Here is a 25,530-nt window from a genome sequence, read left to right as displayed (position 1 = left end):
AGTAAAAACCCTCTTGTTTAAACACGCATGTTGAAACTTGGTCCAGTTCTGAGTTCTGGCGTCCCCAGAATACCATGCACGAGTAGAGCAGTTCAAGTTAATAAACTTAATTATATGAAATGGCCTTGCAGTAACTTACTACAAGAGACTAGAGGACCCAATTACATTCGTCACCTTCAAACTTTTGGGAGACAATTTGATTGAAAGTAACTTAAAAGGAAAGTTGGTTTCAAAGTTGGGTAATGCTAGGGAGACCAATTATATTTAGACTAAATTTTGTAAATTATATATGACGTAGTTGTTGATAATTGAGTTACTTGAGTTTAATTAACATATTTATTATCTATCAGTGACACACCACATAATTTACAAATTTGATATAAAAAATTAGTCTACCTAACATTACTCTAGAACGTTAAGCAAATGATATTAGTTTAAGTATATCTACCGCTCTCCTTCTGGGTATCTTCAGCAAAGAGATGTTCTTGTTTCCAACTTCTCAATTATATTGATAGAGACCTCCACCCGCCAAATTTTCAATAAAAAAAAAACAGAGAGAGAGAGGATCTTCGTCGCATCCTCTTTGTGAGAATTCCGGGAATTCTCAAATCACATCTATTTATTATAAATCGTGCGGTCAATTTTTGTCAGGTACTGTTTATATTCAATTTTAAACAAAAAAAAAATTTACAATGATTCTAACTGCATGATATATGATAAACGAATGTGATTAGAGAATTTTCAGGATCTCCTGGATCCTCCTGGAAAAACAGATGCCACACATCACTATTTGTAGCCACAAAATCCATTAAACATGACAACTGAAATCTGGGATCATTTGAGTGTCTAGTTGACTAGTTGGTACGATGATAGGGTTACGGTGCGCCGCCCACAAATGTATTAAGGGGTGTGATATTCATGCATCTTTTTTTACTTTTCATATATTTTTTAAAATGTTTTGCCTTCAGATCAGATGAATTGAAGAAAATCAAAAGATAATAAATAATAAAGAGTGTGTGAAAAGTAAAAATATATGTGTAAATAATACACCCCATTTATTAAATGTCGAAAATCACTGTATGTGCCTATACGTGCTTCCCATAACTAGTAAAATTAATAAATGTTTTAGTACACAAATCATGAGTTGGTAGTCAAGTGGTAAATGTCGGATTATAAGGTTTTTTTTTAAAACTAAAAACTAGATGTCTTGAGTTCAAATATGCCGCTGGTGTCGAAGCCAAACTTGTGGTCAATAAAGGCTGAAATGCCTCTGCGAGTCTTCCTGGACCCCGATATGGATGGATAACTGTGGCTTGCCGCCAGTCGTCCCCCTATTTTAAAAGAATAATAAATGTTTTGGTACACATGTGACAAATGTGTTTTTTTTTTTTTTGGCAAACGATATTATCTATACTAAGGAGGTATGAGAGTAGGCTAAGCCTCACAATAGGCTAGTAATAATGTGGTTCAAATTCGCATTTGACGATAATTAAACCTAAGACCTCTCACTTACAAGTGTAGAGGAATATCACTAAACCGTAGTAATAAGTAGCTAACAAATGTGTGCATGTATAGGCACATTTGAGGTTCCATGCATACATTTTCCAACACTAAAGGAATTAAAGAGCATGGAAGCTCATATGTATGCATGGACTGTAAAACTTTTTTTTCTTTTTAACAAATAATATTATATATACTAAAAAGGTGGGGAAGTGGGTTAAGCCTCACAATAAACAAGCAATAATATAGTTTAAATTCGTCTTTGGTGAGAATCGAACCTAAGACTCTAAGACTTAACTTTTAATTTTTTTGAGCAAACAATATTAACTACACTAAAGGGGTGAGGGCGTGGATTAATGCCTAGTTTGGTATTGCATTAAAAAAAAAAACTACTTCACTTTTAAAAATACAGTTTATCAAACGTTTAACTAAAAAGCGCAGCAATCCCAAACTTGCCTTAAGACTCATAATGAACTAGCAATAATGCAGTTCAAATTTGCTTTTGGCAAGAATCGAATATAAAACTTCTTACTTACTAGTAAAAAAGAATATCACTAAACCGTAATACTAAGTGGCTATGTTATATATAGCAAAGAGAATGGAAGAATTGATGGATTATTTTTGTTGCCCATGGTTGACCTAACAAGATTAACAGTCCTAGCTACAACTACTTAATTTGTGATCATCAATCAAATTAATCACCTCCTAATTACATTCATAAATACACTTGCAAAAAACCCACACTTCCTCCCGAAATCCCCAAACTTTAACAGACAAACCTACTTCCTCCTAAGATTACCAAAACAAACCTTTATTTTACTCATCCCAACACGTGACAAAACTGGCCCCATCAAGTATTACACACGCATCGACTACCAAACGTCTCCACGTGTCCTCCAAAACTGCAGTTTTTCCAACACTATTCCTTGGCTTCATGCGCACCAGTCATTTGATTCACTACCAATTTTCCATCCCTCAATTGAATCCCAGCACTGCCTCTCTCTCCTCTCTTTCTCTCTCTAAAACTAAAACGTCCCCCAAATTCCCAAAACGAAATATAAAGTTAAAAAAATAATGGTGATTGAATGACTCGATGTGAGCCAGAGTCACCAGACCCACCCGCCACCGCGTGAAGGGCCGTCTCCCGTCGTTTACCCTGCCCCCTAAAACGACGAGACACGTCACTTCCACCGTATGATCCGCCCCCACCCGGCAAAACCAAAATGTTGGGTCAACCCGCCATCCAGGCTCTCACATTCTGGCTCTCAGAGCACCCGTCCATCGTCGGGTTCCGCTGGTCCCACACCCACTCCTGGGGCTCCACGTGGTCCTTCCTCTTCACCGCCATCGCCGTCTACATAAGCCTCTCCATCCTTCTCCACCTCTTCCTCCTCGCCGTTAACCGGTCGGGTCGACCAGTCCCGCTCGGACCTATACCCGCAATCCACAGCCTCGCGATGGCCCTAATATCGTTCACAATCTTCGCCGGGATCACCCTCTCCTCCGCCGCCGAAATTCACGAGACACGGTGGTTCTGGCGGCGGTCCAAAACCCCATTCCAGTGGCTCCTCTGCTTCCCGCTCGGGACCCGGCCGTCGGGTCGGGTATTTTTCTGGTCCTACGTGTACTACCTGTCCAGATTCCCCCACATGCTCCGCACATTCTTCACCATCCTCCGCCGCCGGAAGCTTGTCCCCTTCCAGCTCTTCAACCACTCGATCCTCACCGTCATCTCGTTCCTCTGGCTCGAGTTCTCGCAGTCGATTCAGGTCCTCGCCATCCTCTGCACAACGCTCGTCTACTCCGTGGTTTACGGGTACAGGTTCTGGACCGCCGTGGGGCTGCCGGGCGCGTGTTTTCCGGTGGTGGTGAACTGCCAGATTGCGCTGCTGGGTTGCAACGTGGCGTGCCACGTCGGCGTCCTGATGCTGCATTTCATGAAAGGCGGGTGCAACGGGATTGGCGCGTGGGTGTTCAATTCGGTCCTCAACGGTGTGATTCTGTTGGCATTTTTGAATTTTTACATCAGAATTCATCTGGGGTTTTTCAATAAGAAGGGGAAGGGAAGAGGTGTCAGCAGCGGAGCTGGCGGTGGCGATACGGCGGCCAAGTCCGTTGGAGTTAAGGACAAGGAGCTTTGATGGTGTAAGATGCAATTTTAGGGGGGCGGAAATTAAATTTTTGATGGGAGGGTAGGTTTTTGGAATTTGTACATGGTCCACAAATTAATACAATTACGATGACGGAAATTTTATTTTTCTGGTCAATAATATGCTTCGGAAGAATGAAGTATTAGGGAAGAATCTGGAACTCAACGGTTGCAAATATTAATAATATAATATACACTGATGAATATTAAAAAATCACTCCTAATGAAAGATTTTGTTCAAGACAGAGGACGGTTTTCTATAATATACACTGATGCATATAGCAATTCATTAGATATTATAACGTTTAGTTTTAATAGTGTGCGTTGAGGGTTAATGCAATCTTGGAAGTTTTATACCCTAAATTAGGTCTTTTAGTTTGGCAAGGAATTTGTACCTCATTATATTTGAATTTGGATATAGTTGATTACTTAGTTATAAACAACTTTTAGGGGTCAGCTTGATAACTATTTTGTGGAATAAATATTGGTGGAAGAAATGGCCGAGAATGTCTCCCTTTCTTAAGGGTTGTTAGACAATTATTAAGGAGTTGTTTGGTATTCAATTTGAAAACAACTTATTGGTTTCAAAAATGATGACGGTAGTTAAATTACTTAGTACTCAATAGTTTAAAAACAAAAAATTGGATTCAAGAAGGATATCAAACAACCCCTAAGCTATTAGTGTTTTTCTATACAACGCTCTGGTACTATATGAGTGGGAGAAATCGAACCTAAATCACACAATGAACAAACAATAATAGTTAAGTATTAAACTCATTATTCAGGTGAACTGAACTTGAGACCTCTTATAAATGAAGACGAAAATCACTGAACCGTAATGCTAATTACTACGTTACCAAAGGTCTGAGTAAAACACAGTTTGTGCAGATAACTTAGTTTCGTTTTGTACTGGCGTTAATATCAAAGATGGGAGATTTAATTTGTTATGGAAATGCGTATATCAAATTCCAAATCAATTTGGCAAGGACACTTTAAATTAGAGTTTGGGCTTGATGAGGAAGTGACTTGGACCACAAGTTTTTGAGTCCTCCATGAATGCGAGCAATTACGTTGTGAACGTTCCCATGTTGATATGTATCGATCAGAGGTTCAGATGGGAGAGATGACACAGAAACAGAAAGGAAAAAAATACATATTACATTTTGATTTGTTTGAAATGCTGAGGTTACCAAGCATATGGAATTTCATGAAAATATCGATGCATGCTTTTTCATAGCTGAGGAGAATTTGGCGTAAAATTAGCAGTCGAAAGGGAAGTTGTTTGGATGAGAAAGTTCATATCGGAATTTGGAGTTGTAGTTTGAAAGTTAAGGAGAAAGAAAAAGAAAAAAGGGTAAATTACATACTAGCTCCTCAGGTTTGAGGTCTATTACGATGCATGCTTTTTTATAGCTGAGGAGAATGTTTTAAAGATGTTGTATGAGGTTGTAATAGATCTCAAACCTGAGGGGCTACTATGTAATTTACCAAAAAAAAAAAACTAACCCAAAAGAATAAGTTGGGCCTAAATGAATGTTGGTCAGGGCCTCCATATTTGTGGTTTGACTCAAATCCAATGAACCATATAACTAACTCCACTTGATTGTGTGTCAAATTTTATTTGATTTCAGGCAATTGACTAACTCATAGTTCTCAAGTCTGCATTACTACGAAACCTTGGTTGGCATATATGGTCCATACGATTGCATATCATAGCACCGTCACATAAACAATTTCACACTTGTGCGTGAAGAAAAAGAAAGAAACAAAGGGTTACAAATCATGCATAGGTTTACCTACTTGTACACCGATTCGTAACTAACGTAATTTGACGTACAAAATTCATAATCGAAACTGTTTATCTTCTTTATAGTCATCAAAAGATCATCTCTTAAAAAATATTCAATTTGGAGCTCGTTTAGTCATCCATAAGTTTTAAATAAATCGATTTAGCATTCTCATGATAAACCGTCTAATTTGTATGCATATGAATGACTAAATGAGGTCAAAATTGAATTCTTTTTTTTTTCTTTTATAAATATCATACTTAAAACATGATAAAGAAAATGAGCTGTTTTGATTATGAGGCTTGTACAACGATAATATGCTAATCACAAGTAGAGTGGACAGGTAGGGGCACTCATGCGGTGGACACAAGTATTTTTCTTAATAAAAACAAGCTAAACAATACACAATTTGAAGAGTGTGTTAAAGCTTCTAATTTGTGTTTAAGAAAATATTTACGTATGAATCCGACTGTAATATGTAAATAAATAAATAAACTTCTTATTAGTAAAGAGGAAAACCATGTCTTTAGAGAACATCATCGATCATATAAACTAGGATTAAAAATTGAAAAAGAAGACCAAACTTACACCCACATGCCTATGTCACGACAAATGTGGATTGAACCATTTCGCAAGAGCTTAAATTTGGAAATTAAAATTGCAAATTAAATGATGTGAGTATAACCATTATTTCATTATTCATTGAGTAATGATAAAGAGATTAAATTTGGAGATTAAAATTACAAATTAAATGATGTATCACAAATAGAAATGAACACGTCTATCAACATTTAAGTAAAATCAATATCCCAGCCATCTTCAAATCCAAACAGAAGAATTGTATTATTTTGAAAGAATAATTACATATGGCAAGCAAGAAAATTAAGTCGGTGGCAGGCACCATATCTAAATTGCTACAGTGCCAAGAATGGTATAGGACTAAGATGGGTCTGGATCCACGTTACACGGCTCCACATTAAAAATTGACTCGGTCCAAAACTTTGTCACCTACCATACGGGCAGTAAGCATAATCGTTTGACTGCCCCAGCGTCTTGGAGGTTTCTTGGTGCTCTCGCTCTACCACACGCAAGTCTGCAAATCTCTAGTTCTGAAATAAGAAATAGACGCATGGTTATAAGCATCTTTTGTTAGCAAATTGTGGTCTCTCAAATAAGATTATTTAAAAAATCTCTCAACGATAGAGGATTGTGTTGTCACGTATCTATTTTCTACCCTCTAATCCGCCAACCAAACGGATACGTAGGTTGCACACATTTATGTTCGTTATCTGTGAAAACATGTATACATGAAAAGATTAATGTCAGGGCGACCAAATGTTTAAACCATATCTGCGAACCAAGTGATGTGTCATCTCCATCAACGCTTAATTAATAATACAATCATCTACAATTACATCATTTGAATTGCAAATTTAGTTTAAAAAATTTGATCTTCCTAGCATTGCATATATAAAAATATTACGTGGGATAACTAATTAGTTTTCTTCCTCAAGAATCAGACCCATGAACTTGGACTTGACATCAGGCTTAGTTGGAGTGAGTTTGGAAAGAACAAGCGCTTGTCCACCTTCAATTTTGGAAGTTAGGTTGCTTGACAACTTACATGAAACAATTTTATTCAACGTTGCGTTCTGATCTAGTAATACCATAACACATTATAAAAAAACTTACACATAATATTGTATCGTTATACCAATACGGTACTATAAATCCGTCATGTACAAGTCTTTCTTCAACTTAAACCAAAATGGTTAGACAGTCGATGCATTCGTTTAAATGGTCCCAATGGACATAATCTATCCCGTATAAAAAAAGCTAATAACAAGGCCGAAGGTTGGACCATGAACTGAATGAAGACATGGACTGTCCAGCTAAAACCTCCCCTGGCCGAAGCAATTCCCCACTAACCAGGAAGGCTCATATGATAGGATAAAGATTGTTTGCTCTCTTACTTCCGGTGCTTTCTCGTGCCTTTCTGTTTGTGTGGTCAAGGTTAAGTCACGTTAACATTTTATATTACTATTCATTTTTATCTTATTATCTCTATAAAAAATTAATATAAAATATTGACGTGATTTAACCATGATCACATAAAACAGAAGGCACGGAAGGACGTCGAAAATAAGAGAGCAGACAATCCTTGTCTCATATGATATTGTCAGACGGTGATGTATTGACTGGTAAGTTCAAAACCAATGCACTTTTATTCTACGGCTGCGATTGGTTGCTGAATTGTGGACGGAAAGTAATGTTGTAGCATAAAGTTATTGACTTTCTTAAGTTCAATCGTTCATCCGTGTGACCGATTTTTATTAAATGATGATTTAGATCACTTGTTAGAAATTGTTCGAGCGTGTAATATAACATGAATTGATAATTAGATATTAATTTTAGGGTCTATCATGTATCTGTGTCAACTCTAGACACAAAACCTCCTCTATAACCCATTACACCTTGTTTTGGTACCCTGTTACATGATAGTATTATAATATGGATAATGCTAGGGAGTTAAAATTTGTAAATTAAATAATGTGTCGCCAATAAGAATGAACACGTTTATCAGTGCTTAAATAATAATCCAATCATCAACTTCCACAATATTTTTGAAAAACTATATACTTGTTTTAAGCAAGGGGTACCCTTTTCAAAAAAGTTTTACAAAACTTTATTTTTAGACTCATTCACCCTTATTTTTCGTCCCTTCGAAAATTTAGTGGCAGAGCTCATGTTGTCAATGAGTATTACTGACAGAAGCTGACATGTAGGTGGATCCCTCCTTTCGATATAAACGTTCTAACTTTATTTTTTACTGTTGTTTATTTATGCTCTGACATCACTTGTGTGACAAGTGTTCAACCTTGCTCACATACTCACTCTAGAATTAGTTACTTTAGGTTTAAATTAGTTCGCAATTACTACATCACCATCACTTTATGACTTCGTTATTTTTCAAGAGTCGACCAATACAACTTGATTCAAGTGTCCTCGTTGAATTGGGTGTCAATGAAAAATCTTTATGTGAGCTGCAAAAAGAGACCAAAAAGAAGACAACATATAGTGATCTACCGTGGATCTTTATTTTGTAGGAGTCTATTAGCCCATAATATTACGAGGAGGAATCAAACTGAAAATCTCAAGCACACACGGATGGCCATCCAAACTACGAATGAGCTTCTTTAATAAAATTGTGTACATTATTGATGATAGGGAATTTGGCCACTAAGATTGTCAAGGAGGAAATTTGAGATAATTTTGGTGCGGGATTTTGACTTTTGTTTTTCCACCAACGTGATCGGTGCGTTTTCAGAATTTCCAACTTCATAACTTTCGAATGAGATCCTCTTATTCTTTTTGTGAGGATCTCGAAGATCTTCCAATTGCATCCATTCATTGTATATCGTACGATTAAAAATCATTGTAAATCTTTTTTTTTTTAAATTAAATATAAATAATACATGATGAAAACTACCTACACAATGTACGATGAACGGATGTGATTGAAGAATCTCTGGATCCTCACAAAAAGAATCCTCATTCATAAACTTTCGCTCTTAAGTGATTATGATATGGATAAAAAAATTAAATAAAAGAGAAATGCTAATGAGATTCTCTTAAAGTAGATTATTCATGGATTATCTGTCACTTTATAGTTTAACGTTAATTCATATCAACATAATAAAATATTGTGCCAAAAACAAAAAATTTATAAAAAGTCTCGCTTTTGAGAAAATATCCTTAGTATTTCTCTTAAATAAAGTTTAAAATACTTTTCATGGAGTACCTAATAGCACTTTCTAAAGAAGAAGAAAAAAATCACTGTTTATAAAAAAAAATCTTTAGTAATGCATGAATTTAAATTTGGGTATTGTTCTTCACACATTTGTTTTTACTTTTCACACATTTTTGTTAAACATTGTCTATTGATCATCTTTAATTAATTCGATTCGGCAAACGAAAATTGAAAGTGGTGTGTGAGACCTAAAAATAGATATGTAGATATCATCATCCTTAATTTTTTGTCAAACATTGTCAAATTGTCAATACTCTTTCACTTTTATAAGTCTTTTGGATTTTAATCTATTGTAAAATCAATTCAAAACCGTAAGTTCATAAGAAATTAAAATTAAAAATTAAAATGCTTGTTTAACACTTTGTCTATTTGTGCCATTTAGTCTTACGGTAATAATATTATTCTTCATTTGTAAGCGAGATTGAGAGGTCTTAAGTTTAATTTTCTCCAAAAACGAATTTCAACCGTATTATTACTAGTACATTATGAGACTAAGTCCACATCTTCCCATTCGTATGGATAATATTGTTTGTTTCAAAAAGAATAAAAAAACACTTTGTCTATTTGTGGAAGTGCTTTTGGTGGTAAAATATCGAAGTTTAGATACGTGATGCTTTTCTTTTTGTTGCCCATTTTATATCTACCCAATAAAAAGCCAAATTAAAAAAAAGTTTTCAAAAACTTCAATTTCATGGTAGTAACTTGTAAATCATGAACTGATAACCTAAACACTCTCAACATCATTGTTTACATAAAGCCGGTGACTAAATTTGTAAAGTTAAATTTGCGGGGAAGGGAAGGGGTGTTAAAACAAAATTGTGGTTTTCCAATCAATTATATTGTTGTTTTTCTTCTTCTATTACTTTTATATTTTTTTCTTTTAACTAATGTACTGAACCAAATTGCTTCCTCTTCGCCCCATCAAAAGCAGTTGTCGGGGTCATTTCCGATGAATCCGACGAGTACGGATAACATGCTTTACGAAGCTCGTCATACCTTCCGACGTCGAAATTCTCAAGCTTCATGAGGCGCTTCTGCTTAGCCTGAAACCGGCTATGGTAAAACCCTTCGAAAGAGGGCTCTATCGACGTCCTGAGGAAGAAGGCGTATCCAGCCATGAAATACATTGAAGTAACGTAGAAGCAGATGGGTTCCATGATGTCCCATGAGAGCTCCCAGAACGTGAGCCTCATGAATCCGGCTGTTTGGACAACCAAAAAGCCAAGACCGCACCAAAGCTCCTTTCGGACAAGGGACTTGGCCTTTCGGTCTATCTCAAACTTGTGCCTCTCCATGTCTTCCAATTCCCTAATTCTGGGGTCATCGGAGTCGGGTGGTGTTCCTGGAATGGGAAATAGTTCTTGAATTGCTTTGGCTACCTGCAGTAACCAAACAGGTTGAAACAATTGGGTAAAGCATGCTCAGCCTATCACCAATTAATCCTCACCAACTACAGGAAAAACTTTTACAAAAATTAACACAAAAACCTGTGTTTTCAACTAATTTTTCAAAAACAATAAAAAAAATTCTGGATTGAGGGGAAAAACTTATAAATAAATTTCGAAGTTATTTCAGGACACATGGAATTTTTCTCCAATATACCGGAATTAAATCTAACGACATTAAATAATGAAATATGCCATACATACTCTGGAATAGTGAAGAGTGATGCAAGCAAAAAGATAAGTATATGGGGACAAAGTGGCTAAACCCCAAACCTAATTAGGTATGCAGACCAATTACAAATCCATAAAAGCAAATCCGAGAAGTAAATCTGCAAGCTATCATTACTAAGGTATGCAGACCAAATACAAATCCATAAACAAAAAGCAAATCCAGGAAGTTAATATGCAAGCTATCATTACCTAAAGAAAAGCACTTCACTTTAAAAAAAAAAAAAGCACTTTTCCTATTTCAAACATTCCCATAATGTTTGTTGAGCTCAGCAAACGCTTTTCCACCACCCAAAAAAGAGAAACAACCACAGCCAGCTTTTCAAACTTTATGCCACCCAAAACACTAAAACACCCTCTAATTTTCTAATTTGAGAAAAATATGTCCTATATTTTTTTAGAAAAATTAATGAAAAGTTTAAAAGATAAAATTATTTTTAATGAAAAATAACAAATAAAAATATAATAAATAATACCAAAAAAAATAAAAATGAACAATAATGTTTTGTTAAAACTTTCTTTTTTATTTTAATAGTATATGCCCCTTTTAAATAATTTCTTCCTATTTTTCATCTACACCGTGCCGCACAAGATAATAGAATACTGCTAATCTCCCACCCCCTAAAACAGCCACCCAACAAAAATGTAATTTTAATATTATTAATTTTTTGTTAATTTTAATATTATTATTTTTAATTCACTGTGGTCTCCTCCCAAAGATGAAAAACAAAATCTGCCACGGTGAAAGACTGACACCCTTTTTCACGTTTAAAGGTCTCGCCTGTTGAAGAAAACAAAATAAAATCATACAAACTATATTAGATTTCGGAATTTCCCATATCACACTAAATAAAATTCACTGCTCGTAAATTTAATTCTACCCTCTCGGCCATCAGACCAAGATCACCACAACATTTATCTGAATTTCTGAAACACAAAAAAATTATAAAAATAAACAAGAACAAAAATTAAATTTGAATTTAAATTCGGATAAATTAAAAACGATAATTTAATTAGGATTTAATGAATTAAGAAATTAATTTTTTACCTGTTCGGGCTTCAAACAAACGGAATTTCCCAATACGATGACGGAGCCGTTTTCGTCCAGCGATTTCGCAAACCCCAGACCCATATCCGGATCCTCGCAGCTTTCCCTGCAGATCCGAACAAACTCCGAATACGATACCCAGCTTTTCCGGACTTCTCGAAGCTTCAATTTCACCGCCTCCAGCTGGGCCACCCTTAGCAGCTTCTTTGTTTCCTCCGTCGTCAATCCCAATTTTGCCACCGGCAAGCTCTCCGGCTCGGGCTCCGGCGGAGCCAAACCGTCCAATCGGATCCGATCCTGGCCAATGGCCATGACTTTGAGCTTCTCCATTAGGTTTTCCCCCATCGGCAAAGACCAGATCGCTGGCTTCTGGAAATTTCCCGCCGACGGTGTCTTGTGGAGGAACCTCCGGAACATGGCATTGTCACCCGGGTCGGGCGCGATGCTCGTCTCGCGAGGCTTGGAAGCGGGTCGGATGTGGACCGCCGACGACGAAATCCGGCAGTTTCTGAGGGTTTGGGTCGACGCCTTGGAGATGTTGAACAGACGCTGGGCTAGGGTTTTCTTGAACGCCATTGTAATAATCTAGAGAGAGAAAATCGAGAGAACTGTAGAGATAGAGAGAGAGAGCTGTTGAAGCTTTGTACTGGTTATTGAGCGTATCAACAATGGAGGCCTCTGGCTCTTTATATAGGTGTCCCAATTCACGGGACGACCACGATTTTTTGAAACCCTCGCGATATTTCCACTAGTTGGGAGAATTAAAGTCGGGAGATGTTTCGATTTGCGCGGCTCCCCATGACTCTAGCGATGAACTTATCCCTTACGTTCTGGGCATATTCGTTTTATCCGTACTCCCGAGTTTATCTCGCTCGTTCCAATTTATCGTACGCGGAAAAATGCAGCCGCGTTCACGGGTGATAAAGATCAGTGGTTGGTGGATTAATCACCGTACACGTGGATGGTTCGCTTCCAGCAATGTGACCTTATCGACTGTGGACGGTCGGATTAGATGACTCTGGTTACCTGTTTGACGTTGACTGATTTTTGTGTGGACTAGCGAGGTGGAGTGGCGTAATGAACACGTGGAAGGTAGAGAGGCGATATTAGAGTATCCTAGTGAGAGGGCTTTATATGAGATTGGAAAAATAATAGATATAGCCTATTTTAAAGATCTAAGGAATTTTTAAGATTTTATAAAAGAATCTCTCCTAATTAGAGGTTATATTTTTTGGGCTCTATATGAGGATATATATATATATATGTAGTAATTTGATTGAACGATGATTTTTTTTCTTTTCTTTTGTGTTAGCTTTTCTTAAGTTGATATTGGGACGTGATATCTTAAATTATTTTTTTATAAACCCTTCAACCTAAAAAGTTCAAATTGTGACAAATTTAGATTTCATCACTTATGAATCGTTCGTTTGATTAAATTCTCTTATCTCAATCTCATTTGTTGAAGAAACAAACCCCCACTTCACCCTCTGAAATAATTTGATTTTTTTTTCAATACATTGTAAAAGACTTGTTGAATACTTAAAATAAACACACATTATATGCTTGTTCCCATGTTTTCATTATGTTTCAATAGCTCATAAAAGATATGTCATTCTATTTTGTAGTTTATGATGAAATCATATATATTTTAAGCATAAACATACACTTATATACACGAAATATAATATATTTAATTAAATTCGCCTAGCCGCCTTGCCGCCTATCTAGACCCCATCTAGCTGCCTAGGCGTTAAGCCCCAGCTCACCATCCAACTAGCGTCTAACGTGTTTTAGAACCTTGAATTTTCTCCATAGATATGTCAAATTCTACGTTTTAACCCTTCTTCTTTTTCAGATCATTTGTTGTAAACTTGGTTTTGTCAAATTTTGTATGTTTCCAACACATGTTTTAATCTCCCTCTCTGTGAAATCCCGTTCCCGGATTTCATTATTTAAAAATACATATATTCGTATTATTAATTTCAACACGTTTATATTTACGACTTATGTTTTTTTTATGGAAAACGCATCGATTGCATATTGTGAAAAAGGAAGCCACGTGAGTGGCTGGAAAAAGAAAAAAAAGAAGAAGAAGAAAAGAAATTAGAGCTACCAAATGGCAGCTAAAGAAAAAATAAAGGAGGCTGCTTGATGGCATAAAAGGAGCGGGGAAATAAGGGAGAACAGGAGAAAAATGAGGGAAGGGGGGTGAATCGAGGGAGGAGAGAGGAAGCAGGGGGATGGATCAGAGAGGGGACGAGAGAGAGAGAGAGCAGCAGCACGGGATCAAAGATCCCTACCCAATTCGTGCGACTCGACCTGGACGGAAGTAATGGAACCGTGGGTTCCTCCGGCCAAATTCCGGCGTTTTGAGCCAAGCCACCACCTGAAAATGACTCACCATTGTTCCACATTTCTGTCTCATAAAATAAAAAATGGAGTTGATTGGGCTCGGATTTGGAAGAACTGAAGTCGTCGGCTTTGAGGGCACCCGGCTGCAATCCACCCATTTCTGAAACAATTATCTTCAATCACCACCACCAAAACACTTTCCTTGAGGCCTAGAACAAATCCCAAATAGCTATTGGGCGGCAGAACACCAGTGGTGTCGAATAAAAAACACCCAAATTCAAGGGTTTTCGACGGATTGAGGCAGTTTTCAGGTGTTTTTTGGCCAAATTGGACTTCGGCACATGTATGAAATTTGCTCCCCTCATTGAGATCTTCATTCCTGTAAAATTTGAGAAATTTTGGACATAGTTGAATTGTCCGGTGAGTCATGGTGGCCGGCCACCGCATGCGGCGGCGGAGTGGAGCCGAGACCCCACCTGACCTTCTTAGACTAAATTGGATACCCTGATTCCATATGTGATGTTTGATTGACGAAATCTCGTCATATGACTATAGTTTGATAGAGACTGCCACTTGGACATTAAATGAATCGACGATCCGACCGTTGGATCGTCATCAAACTTTAATATGTTATAGTATGTAATATTTGAGGATCATAGGAACTTAAGGATCGGGAGACCAACGTATGGATCTTTCCAAATTGGATTTGTAAGTTTGTAAAATAAAACGGTAACCGTCATTGGAAATTGTGATTGACGAAGATCCGACTGTCAGATCGTGAAGAGACATCAGTATGATGTTCTATGAGTATAATGAGGACTTTAGGAAGTTACGGATCCAAAATCCGATGGGTGGATCTTTCGGATCGAATTATGTAGAGTTGTGGATCCTATTATTGACCGAGAGTTGACTTTTGGTAAACATGTCTCGAAACGTTCTAGATACTAGAATTGATACTACCAAAGATTAAGTGAAGTCTAGTGGACCCACATTGGTTAGAGAGTGACTTGAATATATGTGATAGGGTTATTACCTTAATTTCTTATATTCGTATCCGTTGTGAATATGAATTGGTTTTATAAATATGATCTCTATTGAAATGTGATTCTTATATATTTAGCCATAGACCTATGTTTATTAAACATGATTTGGCTTGTGTACTGATGATGATTGTGACGTATATGTGTTTAATTATCTTTTTAGTAATGTGAATGATAAATATGATATATGTTATGACAATGAGATCTTAGAATCCTATTAGAAGTAGTTTGTAGAATTTATATGATTGTGTTACATATTAGTTGGAGGCCATGAGAAGTTGATAGTGTAGGTGACTACGTTGTAAATTATAGGGGTTGAGGTAGTGGTAGGTTGAGTGGTCCAGAATCGTATCTATTCGGATTCCGTTGAGTGATGGTCCGAAATCCCTTTTACTCCGCGATTCCATTGAGTGATGGTCCGGAATCGTATCCATTCGGATTCCGTTGAGTGATGTCTGGAATCCATTCTACTCCACGATTTCGTTGAGTGATGGTCCAGAATCGTATCCATTTGGATTTCGTTGAGTGATGTCCGGAATCCTTTTTACTCCATGATTCTGTTGAGTGATGGTCTGGAATCCCTTCTACTCCGCGATTTCGTTGAGTGATGGTCAATCATATCCATTTGGATTCCGTTGAGTGATGGTCCTGAATCCTTTCTACTCCGCAATTCTATTGAGTGATGGTCCGGAATCGTACCCTGGGTTGGATATCGTTGAGTGGTTCGAAATCTCATTCTTCGAAGAAGTAGGCTTGGCTTAATTGTGTCACTCTAGCCTTCGTTTTAGTATATTTGTGAATAATGGTTTCCAGAATCTTGTGAATTGAATTAGAAAAGTGGTTGTACATTTGTATGACTCATTCGAGATTTTCTACGATTCAATTATGATTTGATAATATATGAATTTAGAAGATATGAGAATGATTGTTATTATTTTGGCCAGATTAGTTAATTAATGTGGCTAGTGAATGGTTTTGTACTTCGTCGGTTCCTAAATATGATGTATGTTGTGAATTGCAATATCATGTTGGACATAATGATTTATAGGTTGGATGGAAGAGAAGTCGTGATTTTCATAGGGGTTTGTTATGTAGCCCTGAGTCTAGGAATTTCATGCTTGTCAGGTTCTAATAAATGTTTGATTGAGGAATGTTATGCCTTTCGGCTTGAACGGACTGTGATATATGTTGAGTTGTAGCGAATGACGAACTACGAATGGCTTGATCCCTGTTAAGGGTACGTAGGCAGTCTAACGAGGAGGTTAGATGCAACCATAAAGTATATGCAAAATTATTATGCATTTGGATCTTGAATTATATTTTGTACACAAAAAAAAGGTGGGGTACGTTGAGTTACGAGCATTTAGTGACGTCACGTGTCGATCTTAGACGTATGTCGAGATCTGGGCAAGACACTCTCAATTAGTTTTTCGTAAATTTTCTTATTAAATAGTTCACATAAGAATTAATATCTGCTTGTATCTAAACACTTATAATTAGGGCTGGGTTCGGTTCTCAGCAGTTCGGTTTTTTCCCAAAACATAAATCAAACTGAAATTTCGGTTCAGTTCGGTTCGGTTCAATTTTTTTCGGTTTTTCTCGGTTCGATTTTGGTTTTGGTTTTTTTTTTCCTCCTCCAAAAAATAAAAAATTTGGAAATAAGAAAGTTCACATTCAAGGTCGCTTCAGAGTTATCCACATGAAAACCTACAAGTATGAAATCAATTTTACACATCTATATTTGACATAAAAGGAAAGATATGCCATTTGAGAAGTGGTACTACTATCATAACCTTAGACCATATTCAACAACAAAACCATGATGAGAATCCAAAGTTGCTCCACGGTCCACCAACTTCGGGAAAGAACACTACAAGTCTGCAACAAAGAATAAGGCAACAAATTGACATATGCCAACGTTACTGACAAAGTTTAAGTCTTCCAATTTCCAAAGTCCAAACTTAAATAAATATCAAAGTTTAAGTCTTCAAAAAGTCAAATTTAAAATAAACATCACACAACTCAAATAAACCTTCAAGGTTTCATCACTTCATGTCTTGCACAAATAAAATCTTCCAAGTTCCCAAGCCCTAAACCAAATGTAATAAGTAAAATTACCTTTCTCAACTTCTTCACAAAACTCAAATCTCGTCAATGGTTGGCTCATGATGTAATGCTACATGAATTGACCTAAGCCAATTTTGTGTACATATCAAAGCCTCTACCATTTTTGGACTCAAAGAACTACGATATGGATCAATTATTTGTCCACTTGTGCTAAAGGAGGATTCAGAAGCAATGGTTGATACGGGAATAGCTAAAATCTCTTTTGCAACTCGTGCCAAAATAGGATACTTAGAAAGCTCATTCACCCTCCACCAATTCAAGATATCAAAGTTTGCCTCTTCTTCCCCTTCATTAGGATCCGAGAGATACCTATCCAAATCATTGTGCACAATACAGGCTCTCTTTGCTTTTCTCATTTCACTTTTCTCTTTCAACTTTCTTTCAATCTCTGTCATGCTTGATAAAGGATCTCCACTTGTAGTTGCCAATTGAGAACTACCACCACTACTTGTGCTTTGTTGTGTATCAAAAGACAACTCTTCATGAATCTTGTAATGATCAAACAACAAATCTTTCACCACATTGGTTGCAATTTCAACTTTTTCCTCGTCCTCGCCATATAGTATCTCATAATAATCAACCACATTTTCCAATTTATGACGAGGATCAAACACATGTGCAACAAAAACATATTGATTCATATCCTCAATTGAACCCCAATATTTGTCATATTTTTCTTGCATCGACATGGAGATCATAGACAAGAATTAGTTATCTTTGTTTTCAAGGATGAGACTTTTGATCTTAAACAAATCACCAAAAGTAGTATGAATTGTTGGAGTATTATAACAACAAACTTTTAAAGTGACTTCATAGAAAGGTCTAAAAAGGATGCAAATATTCCTACCTCACTCAAATCATGAGTCGAAGGTGGCCCCTCCCTTATATTATCATGATTTTCTTTAGTAAAGTAAGGAAGGTAATGACCATCATCTACTTTCAATCTATCAAAAGCCATTTTGAACTTCAAAGCTAATTCCAACATTAAAAATGTGGAATTCCACCTAGTAGGGACATCTAAAATCACAAGCCCTTTACTTTCTATTCTCACTTTCTCAACACATCTTTGAAAGCTCTCTAACCTTTGAGGGGAAGATCTTACATACCTAACTGCATTACGAATGCTTTGTATGGCGGTATTCAACATCTTTATCCCATCATTCAAAACTAAATTAAGGATATGAGCAACACACCTCATGTGCAAATATTTTCCATCATGCAAAAGTGCATTAGGAATCCCCCACCCACTTATTTGGTGCACCAAATCCCTTAAGCCGGAATCATTTGCCGAAGCATTGTCAACAGTAATAGTTAACACCTTCTCTATGTCCCACTCCACCAAACACTCCTCCAAAAGTTGAGCAATGGATTCTTCTTTATGATTTGGAATGACACAAAAGTTCAAAATCTTTTTCTGTACCATCCAATCATCATCAATAAAATGAGTGGTGAGAACCATGTAATTTATTTGTTGAATAGAAGTCCATGTATCCATTGTTAGACACACCCTAAATGTCTTCAACTAACTTTCAATTTCTCATTTTTGGAGTAAAACAAGCCAAGTACATCTTTAGCTATTGTCTTACGACTAGATACTCTCCACAAAGGATATGCATGCATGCAAAAATGACAAAAACCATCTCCCTCAACGAAAGAAAAAGGTAACTCATCTATAATTATCATCTCAACACAAGCCTTAGTAACTTCCACTTGAGAAAAACCAATAGCTTCCAACTTATCTTTTGTGCCGGCAAAGGTTAAGATCTTTTGCCTATTTGCGGCAAATATTTCCTTTTTAGGACCATAGCTCCTACATCTAGCTAAGTGATTTCTTATACTAGTTGTACCATTTTTATCCGTGTCGGCCATATACGATTTGTTGCAATACTTGCACACCCCTTTAACTCTACCTCCCTCAATTATCCTACAAAATGCTCCCAAATTGTAGATCTTGAATGACTTTTTAGTGAATCCAAGAGAGTGTTTTCTTTACTTACTTGATCACTTGAGCCACCTTGTTTTGGAGTTGCATCGGATAAATTTGTGGATCCACCATGAGTAAGAGGAGTTTGTTGAGTTGCCACCATGGGGAGTTGAGGTGGAGTTGATTCACCAACAATGTCCTTCAAAAATAAGAGAAAGAATCATTACAATTAATTATTAAATAAATTGAGACATAAGAACCATAGAGAAAGTATAGAGATGACAACTTACTTGCGATGGAGTAGAAGTAGATGAGTTTATTTTTTCACGGGAGCTATTTGATGATCTCATTAAGTTTGAGTTTGAGCTTGAGCTCGAAACCTTTTATGCACTTAACTTCATCTAATTAAGATACAAAACATATAATAAGCAAAGGTAGGATGCACAGGTAAAAGCTACAAATGCACATAATAAATTGAACCGAAAAAACAGCTTTACAATATTGAGTATATATGAACTTTGGAAAAGATATCAGCATCAAAATACAAGGATTACAGATAGCAGATAACAGATCAAAGACTACGAATACAAAACATATATATATTGTCATGAAACCATTAGCTACCAACCATAATGACTCCATATGGTCCTCACAATATTATAAGAACATATTTATAATTAAGTTTTCTGATGCCATTAACATGAATTATAAAACAATATGTGGCCATGATGCCATCAACAACAGACAACTGACCACCAAAGAATAAAAATTAAAAGAGGGTGTGAGGTTTTGAGATACATGATACTGGCACCTGGCATAATTTTTCTTTCTTATTAATAGAAATATCATATATAACTTGATCAGAGACAAGTAGTACATTTTTTAAACACCAAAAAGTGAATATACAAGGATCACTGATCAACTGAAGCTAAAACAAAGAAAACGACAGTAACTATTGTTCTAAAGACAAAAGATACGGAAAAGAGTTCACATGTAGGAATATTTTAGTTTCCCATCCTGCATATCAAATAATGAGTTGAAAAGCTACAGATCAGAACCAATGAATACCCAAAACAAATTGCAGTGCAGAACCAAAATTTCTCACAAATTAATCAAACCTCAACTAATAGTCTAATAGTGTTGTTCAGAAATCAAATTTCCCAATGTTTATAGCATACCCAATAGAAATGTCTAAAAATGTCTACAGATCAGAACCAATGTTTATAACCAAATTTAGAAATGTCTGAACAAGGTTACCTAATGTCTATTGCAGTGCATACCCAATGTTTATAAACCAAAATTAAAACAATGGTTATAGCATACTCAATAGAAATGTCTACAGATCAGAACCAATGAAATTGAAAAAAAAAAAAAAAATCTGCACAACGCATCACAAGACTGGGTGAGAGACTAACCTTGCAAAGGAGGGAATTTGTGGGTCAAGACTCGAGACTCGAAACGGTGAGAGGAAGTTGTGGGTCGCGCTTGGGTCACAGGTCACGGGGGTGAGAGATTGAGAGTGAGACAGTGTTGCTTCGGTGAGATGTGTGAGACAGGTCGCAGGTCGCTGGAAAGGAAGAAGACGAAGCCGAAGAGCGGCGGAGTTGGGAAGGAGATGAGTGAGAGTACAGAGGAGAGGGACAAGGGAAATGGAAGGGAATGGATTGATCAATCGATATGTTTAGTGTTTAGGGTTTCTGACTGAAGAGAGTGATTGAACAACGTCATTCAAGGAAAAACAAAATCATTAATTAACAACGTCGTTTTGCCTATACTTCGGTTCGGTCCGGTTTCCGAACCTCATAAACGGAACCGAATTGAACCAGATTGGTTCGGTCCAGTTTTACACTTTCGGTTTAGTTTTTTTGGCCTTTGTTCGGTTTTTTTCGGTTTTCGGTTTTCGGTTTTTCGAACCCACCCCTACTTATAATACTACCAACCAATTCACTCATATTGTAATACTTTAATTTATATCAGTATTGGTGAGCGGCATATCAGGCTCTTTTCTTGTCAATCGATAGATTTTTATTGAATCAAAGACGAATAGCAATGTTTACATCCTCGGTTAAAATATTAAACAGAAATTCGAAAAAGAGAAAACCCCATCTATGATAACCCGTCATTCTGTTTACAAACGAAGCCACCGAATGAACCGCCCTATTGCAGGTTCGAGGCACAAAAGCAAACTCAATGGACTCCACTTGGGTTGCAAACTCTCGGATATCCTTTTCTCCCTTGAGCATAGAGATCAAGTTAATTGAATCGGATTCTACTACCACATTTTTATAACCCTCCTCTGGAAGCTGTCAACGCTTCCCTTACTGCCTCCGCTTCCACTGCTAGACTCGACGGCCATCAAGCCCCCACGCCCAATCCACCGAACACCTCCTGGAGACGTTTCCACTTGCCATGCTCCATCTTAGTTGACTTATCATCTACTCATATACTTATATCATAGCACGTAGACTAATAAGATCACCTGCTGGTCGTTTCGGTCATATTTTCTCCAAATATTTGCTAAGCTGGTAGTCATACTTTGAACACCTCCGGAAACCTTATCACGAGTGACGACGACACTTTATTTGATTTTGATTATCTGAATAACACTACAAACTTGTGCCTAATACTCCATGTAAATAATGATATCATATGCAATTATCTAGTCGATGCATTGCAAATTATCAACCACGAGTTGCAAAATGCTGTTTAATTAACTCAAATAAATCGTCACGTACTCAAAACCCTTTGTTCTTGCTACTAAAATATTGATTAGCTTAATCAAACCACGTAACCATGTTTTCCCACAAGCCTAACAGCTGTTGATTAGTATAACTAAATTATTATATCTATACACAAATATAATTTTCTATTATTTTCAGTCGAATTTAGGTTTTTTTATATTTCCATGGCTGAAACCCATCCACCATTTCTGAGGTGTCTAATAGTCATGAACCACGTAATACACTCTTCAATCTGCTTTTTATATTTTGGAGATAAAAAGCTATATAATTAGGCATACAGAGAACAATTCATTGGGGATGACACAGCAATAATTTTAGATGGATAATGAGATTCTTAGTACCTTGATGTTATGGTTTTGTAACAAGTTTAGTCTACGTTTGGCAGGAAAAGTTAAAAGCACTTTCTTACGATCATAAGCACTTTTATTACATTTGGCAAGAAATTTGAAAGCGATTTCGGGTCATATTAGGGCTTCTTGAAAAAGCAAATGCGTTGTCAATAAAAATGTGAACATTTCTCTAATACAAGCACTTATAGTGTAAACAATAATGAGTAGAAGTATTTCCTATAAAAGCAATCTCAGGCGTATCCTTACTCTTTAGTCGGTTTTGGTGTCTAAGATTAAACAAAACATGACAAACTCAAAAGAATTAACCACCTTTTCCAATGTGCGATGAGTTTAACAACGGTGGAACTAATCAATCGAACTGGACACTCGTTGAACATTTGGGGTACAAATAGTCCCCTTTCCAAAGGGGAGACTCTAAAGGACCGGACCACACTCAGTCTCAATCTTGTTCATTCACAGCCACCAAACGAGGCGTGTTTAGACTCATTTTGGTAATGTTATGTGCCACACATGTCACCATATCTTCAACTCCGAAGGGCAATAACGAAGCTTCCTTCACACCAAAACTAAAGGCTTCTATTGGTTGCCACTTTCATATATTCCTTGTCGCATCCAGATCTCAACGAATATGCTTTGATCTGATAGCTAATCAAGTATTAACTAACCAAAAATAATGAAATGATATAATGGGAATAGACTGCTATGGTTGACAATATTGCTTAATACCCCATTGTTATATAGAAATGTCCATTTTTTTTAAAGAAAATCTCGACGGTATGAGATGAATTTTGTGGAGCCAAAAATATTCACTGGGCGACACGTGGACTTTTGGATAAAAGATGACAAAAATACCCTCGAGGCATATCGGGATTCCTACGCGCGAGCAGTGGGCAATCATCTTTCAATCAAGTCAAAAGTGCCCAAAAAAGGTAACAATTAAAAACCTCTTTCATCAAATCCTTTCTATAAGGTATTTCCCAATACCTAGTATTTTCTATTTCATTATTTAGCTAATCAATTAGCTAAATAATATATACCTACCATATCTCCTAAAATCATCATTAATAGTCAATAAAATCACCCAAATTAATAGTCAAAGCCGGCCCCATCTGTTTCCATCCTCACCTTTCCCATTTTCCTTATTAAAATAGTCATTCATTTTTATAACCACCCATTTATTCTTTTCATATTTAATTAGCCAATAAATAGGCTAATTAAACATGAAATTGAACCCCACAAAAACCTTTAGTGGCCGGTTACCATTATTCAAAATTGGGCAATGCCTAACTCTATAAATAAGCACCTATTCTTACCAAAAATTCATTCCAATCCTCTTGCAAAAAATCCTAAACACTATAAACACTTTTTTTCTCTAAAATTCTAACTTTGGCATCGGAGGTTCTTCGGCCAAAGTCCCCCCATTCATCGTGGGCGCGTAAGGCTTTTGGCCTTAACCTAAGGTGCTAGTTGTTTTGTAGGTGCAAAATCGTCCAAGATCGAGGAGGAGAAAATTTGCATCCACAAATTGGTGCTTTCATTGAGAGTTGAAATCCATACTCGTAAAAGACTCTCGCGCAAAAAGGTTTTTTCTTTGTTTTCTAGTCCATTTGAATATTTTTCATACGTTCTTATTTATAGAATTTTTTACTTGCAAAGGTTCTTTGATAAAACGTATAAGAAAAATATAATGGCTAGAAATTTAGAAAATTCCACAAATGAAAATTCTAATATTCAAGAAATGGGATTGCGGAGATCCGTGAGGCAAAATGCGACAATAAGGGGAGCGGCATCACCACCACGAGTTTCCATCATGGGAACCACCGCGGTGGCTACCTCGGTAGCCACCCGCGGCAAGGTCCATGGTGCCTTCACCACGGCCACCATGGGAACCACCGCGGTGGCTACTTCGGTAGCCACTCGTGGTGAGGTCCATGGAGCCTTCACCACGGCCCGAGCCGTGCCATCCAAGGCTCACGGTACCAAGATCACGACCCAAGCCGTGCCATCCAAGTTTACGTGGACCCAAGCCTAAGCCTCGCATTCACATGCACCGCACATTGAGCAGCCTGCTCCCGTGATCCAGCTTGCTCTTGTAGCCCAGCCTGCTCCAGCGATCCAGCCTGCCCCAGTGATCCAGCCTGCCCTCGCAGCCCAGCCTGCTCTCATGGTTTCCCAAGCTGCCCAAGTCGGCCCGAGACAATCTCAACCATCCGGACCAATCATTGAGGCTGTGGCGTTTTCACCACATTTCTCCGCAGATTTGACATTCCCCAACTCAAATCTCGCACTTGGAGTCAACCACCCTTTTATTGTTCAAGGAGGTGCATTCCATCCAAGTTCCTCCAATCCGAATGGCGAACAAAACTTGTCCCGACAAGTCATAGAATTGACGAGCGCCCTTGCATAACAAACTACCTTGGTGAATCAACTTTTGCAACGCACTGAGATGCAATGCGCCCACGATGAAGTTTCCCGAAGTAGAACAAGGGTAAACAATGAGCCTTTTAAGCAGCGTCCTGGAAAGCAGCCGTTTAACCAATCACAAGTCGAGCATTCAAACAGTGCACACTCTCGATTGGGCCCCCGAAATAGCATATACTCTCGTCTTAGCGCGCGGATGAGCGTGCACTCTCAATTAGACCCACTAACAAGTATACATTCACGGTTGGGGCCACACTTTGATAATCAACATGAGCAGCCTTCCAGGCAAAACATTCATTCGCGATTAGGCCCACAAGGAGTATCCTCCACATCACATCGGAGCAGGCAGCCTGACAAACAGAAGGAAACAATCGTTAAATCCGGCTCTAGTTCAACCGGTAGCTTGCAAAGAAATCTCTCGCCTGCTAGGAATCCATCTCATACATTGCAGCCACGGCATAGACGAACCGAGCGAGAAGAAGAGCAGCCTAGACCGGTAGATAAAGACCAAGGGCAGTCGAAGGCTCTGCTACCCCAACAAAAGCAAATCCAAGAAGAGGTAGAAAGGCTTTTCAATGAATGGATGCGTGATTTTTGACGCAACGAA

General features: G+C 37.4%; 2 protein-coding genes across 2 annotated transcripts; one reads left to right on the top strand and one right to left on the bottom strand.

The window, feature by feature from the left end:
• The first annotated feature begins 2,093 nt into the window (after nt 1-2,093).
• Nucleotides 2,094-3,770, top strand: LOC103402413 (fatty acid elongase 3-like). The gene has a single exon (XM_029091410.2). It carries the CDS (start codon nt 2,724-2,726, stop codon nt 3,639-3,641), a length of 918 nt encoding a protein of 305 aa, XP_028947243.1. The 5' UTR covers nt 2,094-2,723; the 3' UTR covers nt 3,642-3,770.
• A 6,137-nt stretch (nt 3,771-9,907) lies between these two features.
• LOC103401919 (calcium uniporter protein 2, mitochondrial) lies at nt 9,908-12,778 on the bottom strand. Its single transcript, XM_008340647.4, has 2 exons — nt 11,969-12,778; nt 9,908-10,626 (listed from the first exon to the last, which is right to left on the bottom strand). The coding sequence occupies exons 1-2, from the start codon at nt 12,542-12,544 to the stop codon at nt 10,132-10,134; spliced, it is 1,071 nt and encodes a 356-aa protein (XP_008338869.2). The 5' UTR covers nt 12,545-12,778; the 3' UTR covers nt 9,908-10,131.
• Nucleotides 12,779-25,530: the final 12,752 nt, after the last annotated feature.

Source organism: Malus domestica, chromosome 02 (genome assembly GCF_042453785.1).
Source record: "Malus domestica chromosome 02, GDT2T_hap1".
Taxonomy (NCBI): domain Eukaryota; kingdom Viridiplantae; phylum Streptophyta; class Magnoliopsida; order Rosales; family Rosaceae; genus Malus; species Malus domestica.
The sequence above is the reverse complement of the archived record's forward strand: the minus strand, read 5'-3'. Positions and strand labels throughout refer to the sequence as shown.

What these genes read in the sequence shown, in the direction of transcription:
- LOC103401919 (XM_008340647.4), bottom strand. Translation starts at nt 12,544, where the DNA reads ATGGCGTTCAAGAAAACCCTAGCCCAGCGTCTGTTCAACATCTCCAAG. An exon ending in TTTGTTTGAAGCCCGAACAG is followed by an intron (nt 10,627 to 11,968) that starts GTAAAAAATTAA and finishes TGGTTACTGCAG; the next exon opens with GTAGCCAAAGCAATTCAAGA.
- LOC103402413 (XM_029091410.2), top strand. Translation starts at nt 2,724, where the DNA reads ATGTTGGGTCAACCCGCCATCCAGGCTCTCACATTCTGGCTCTCAGAG.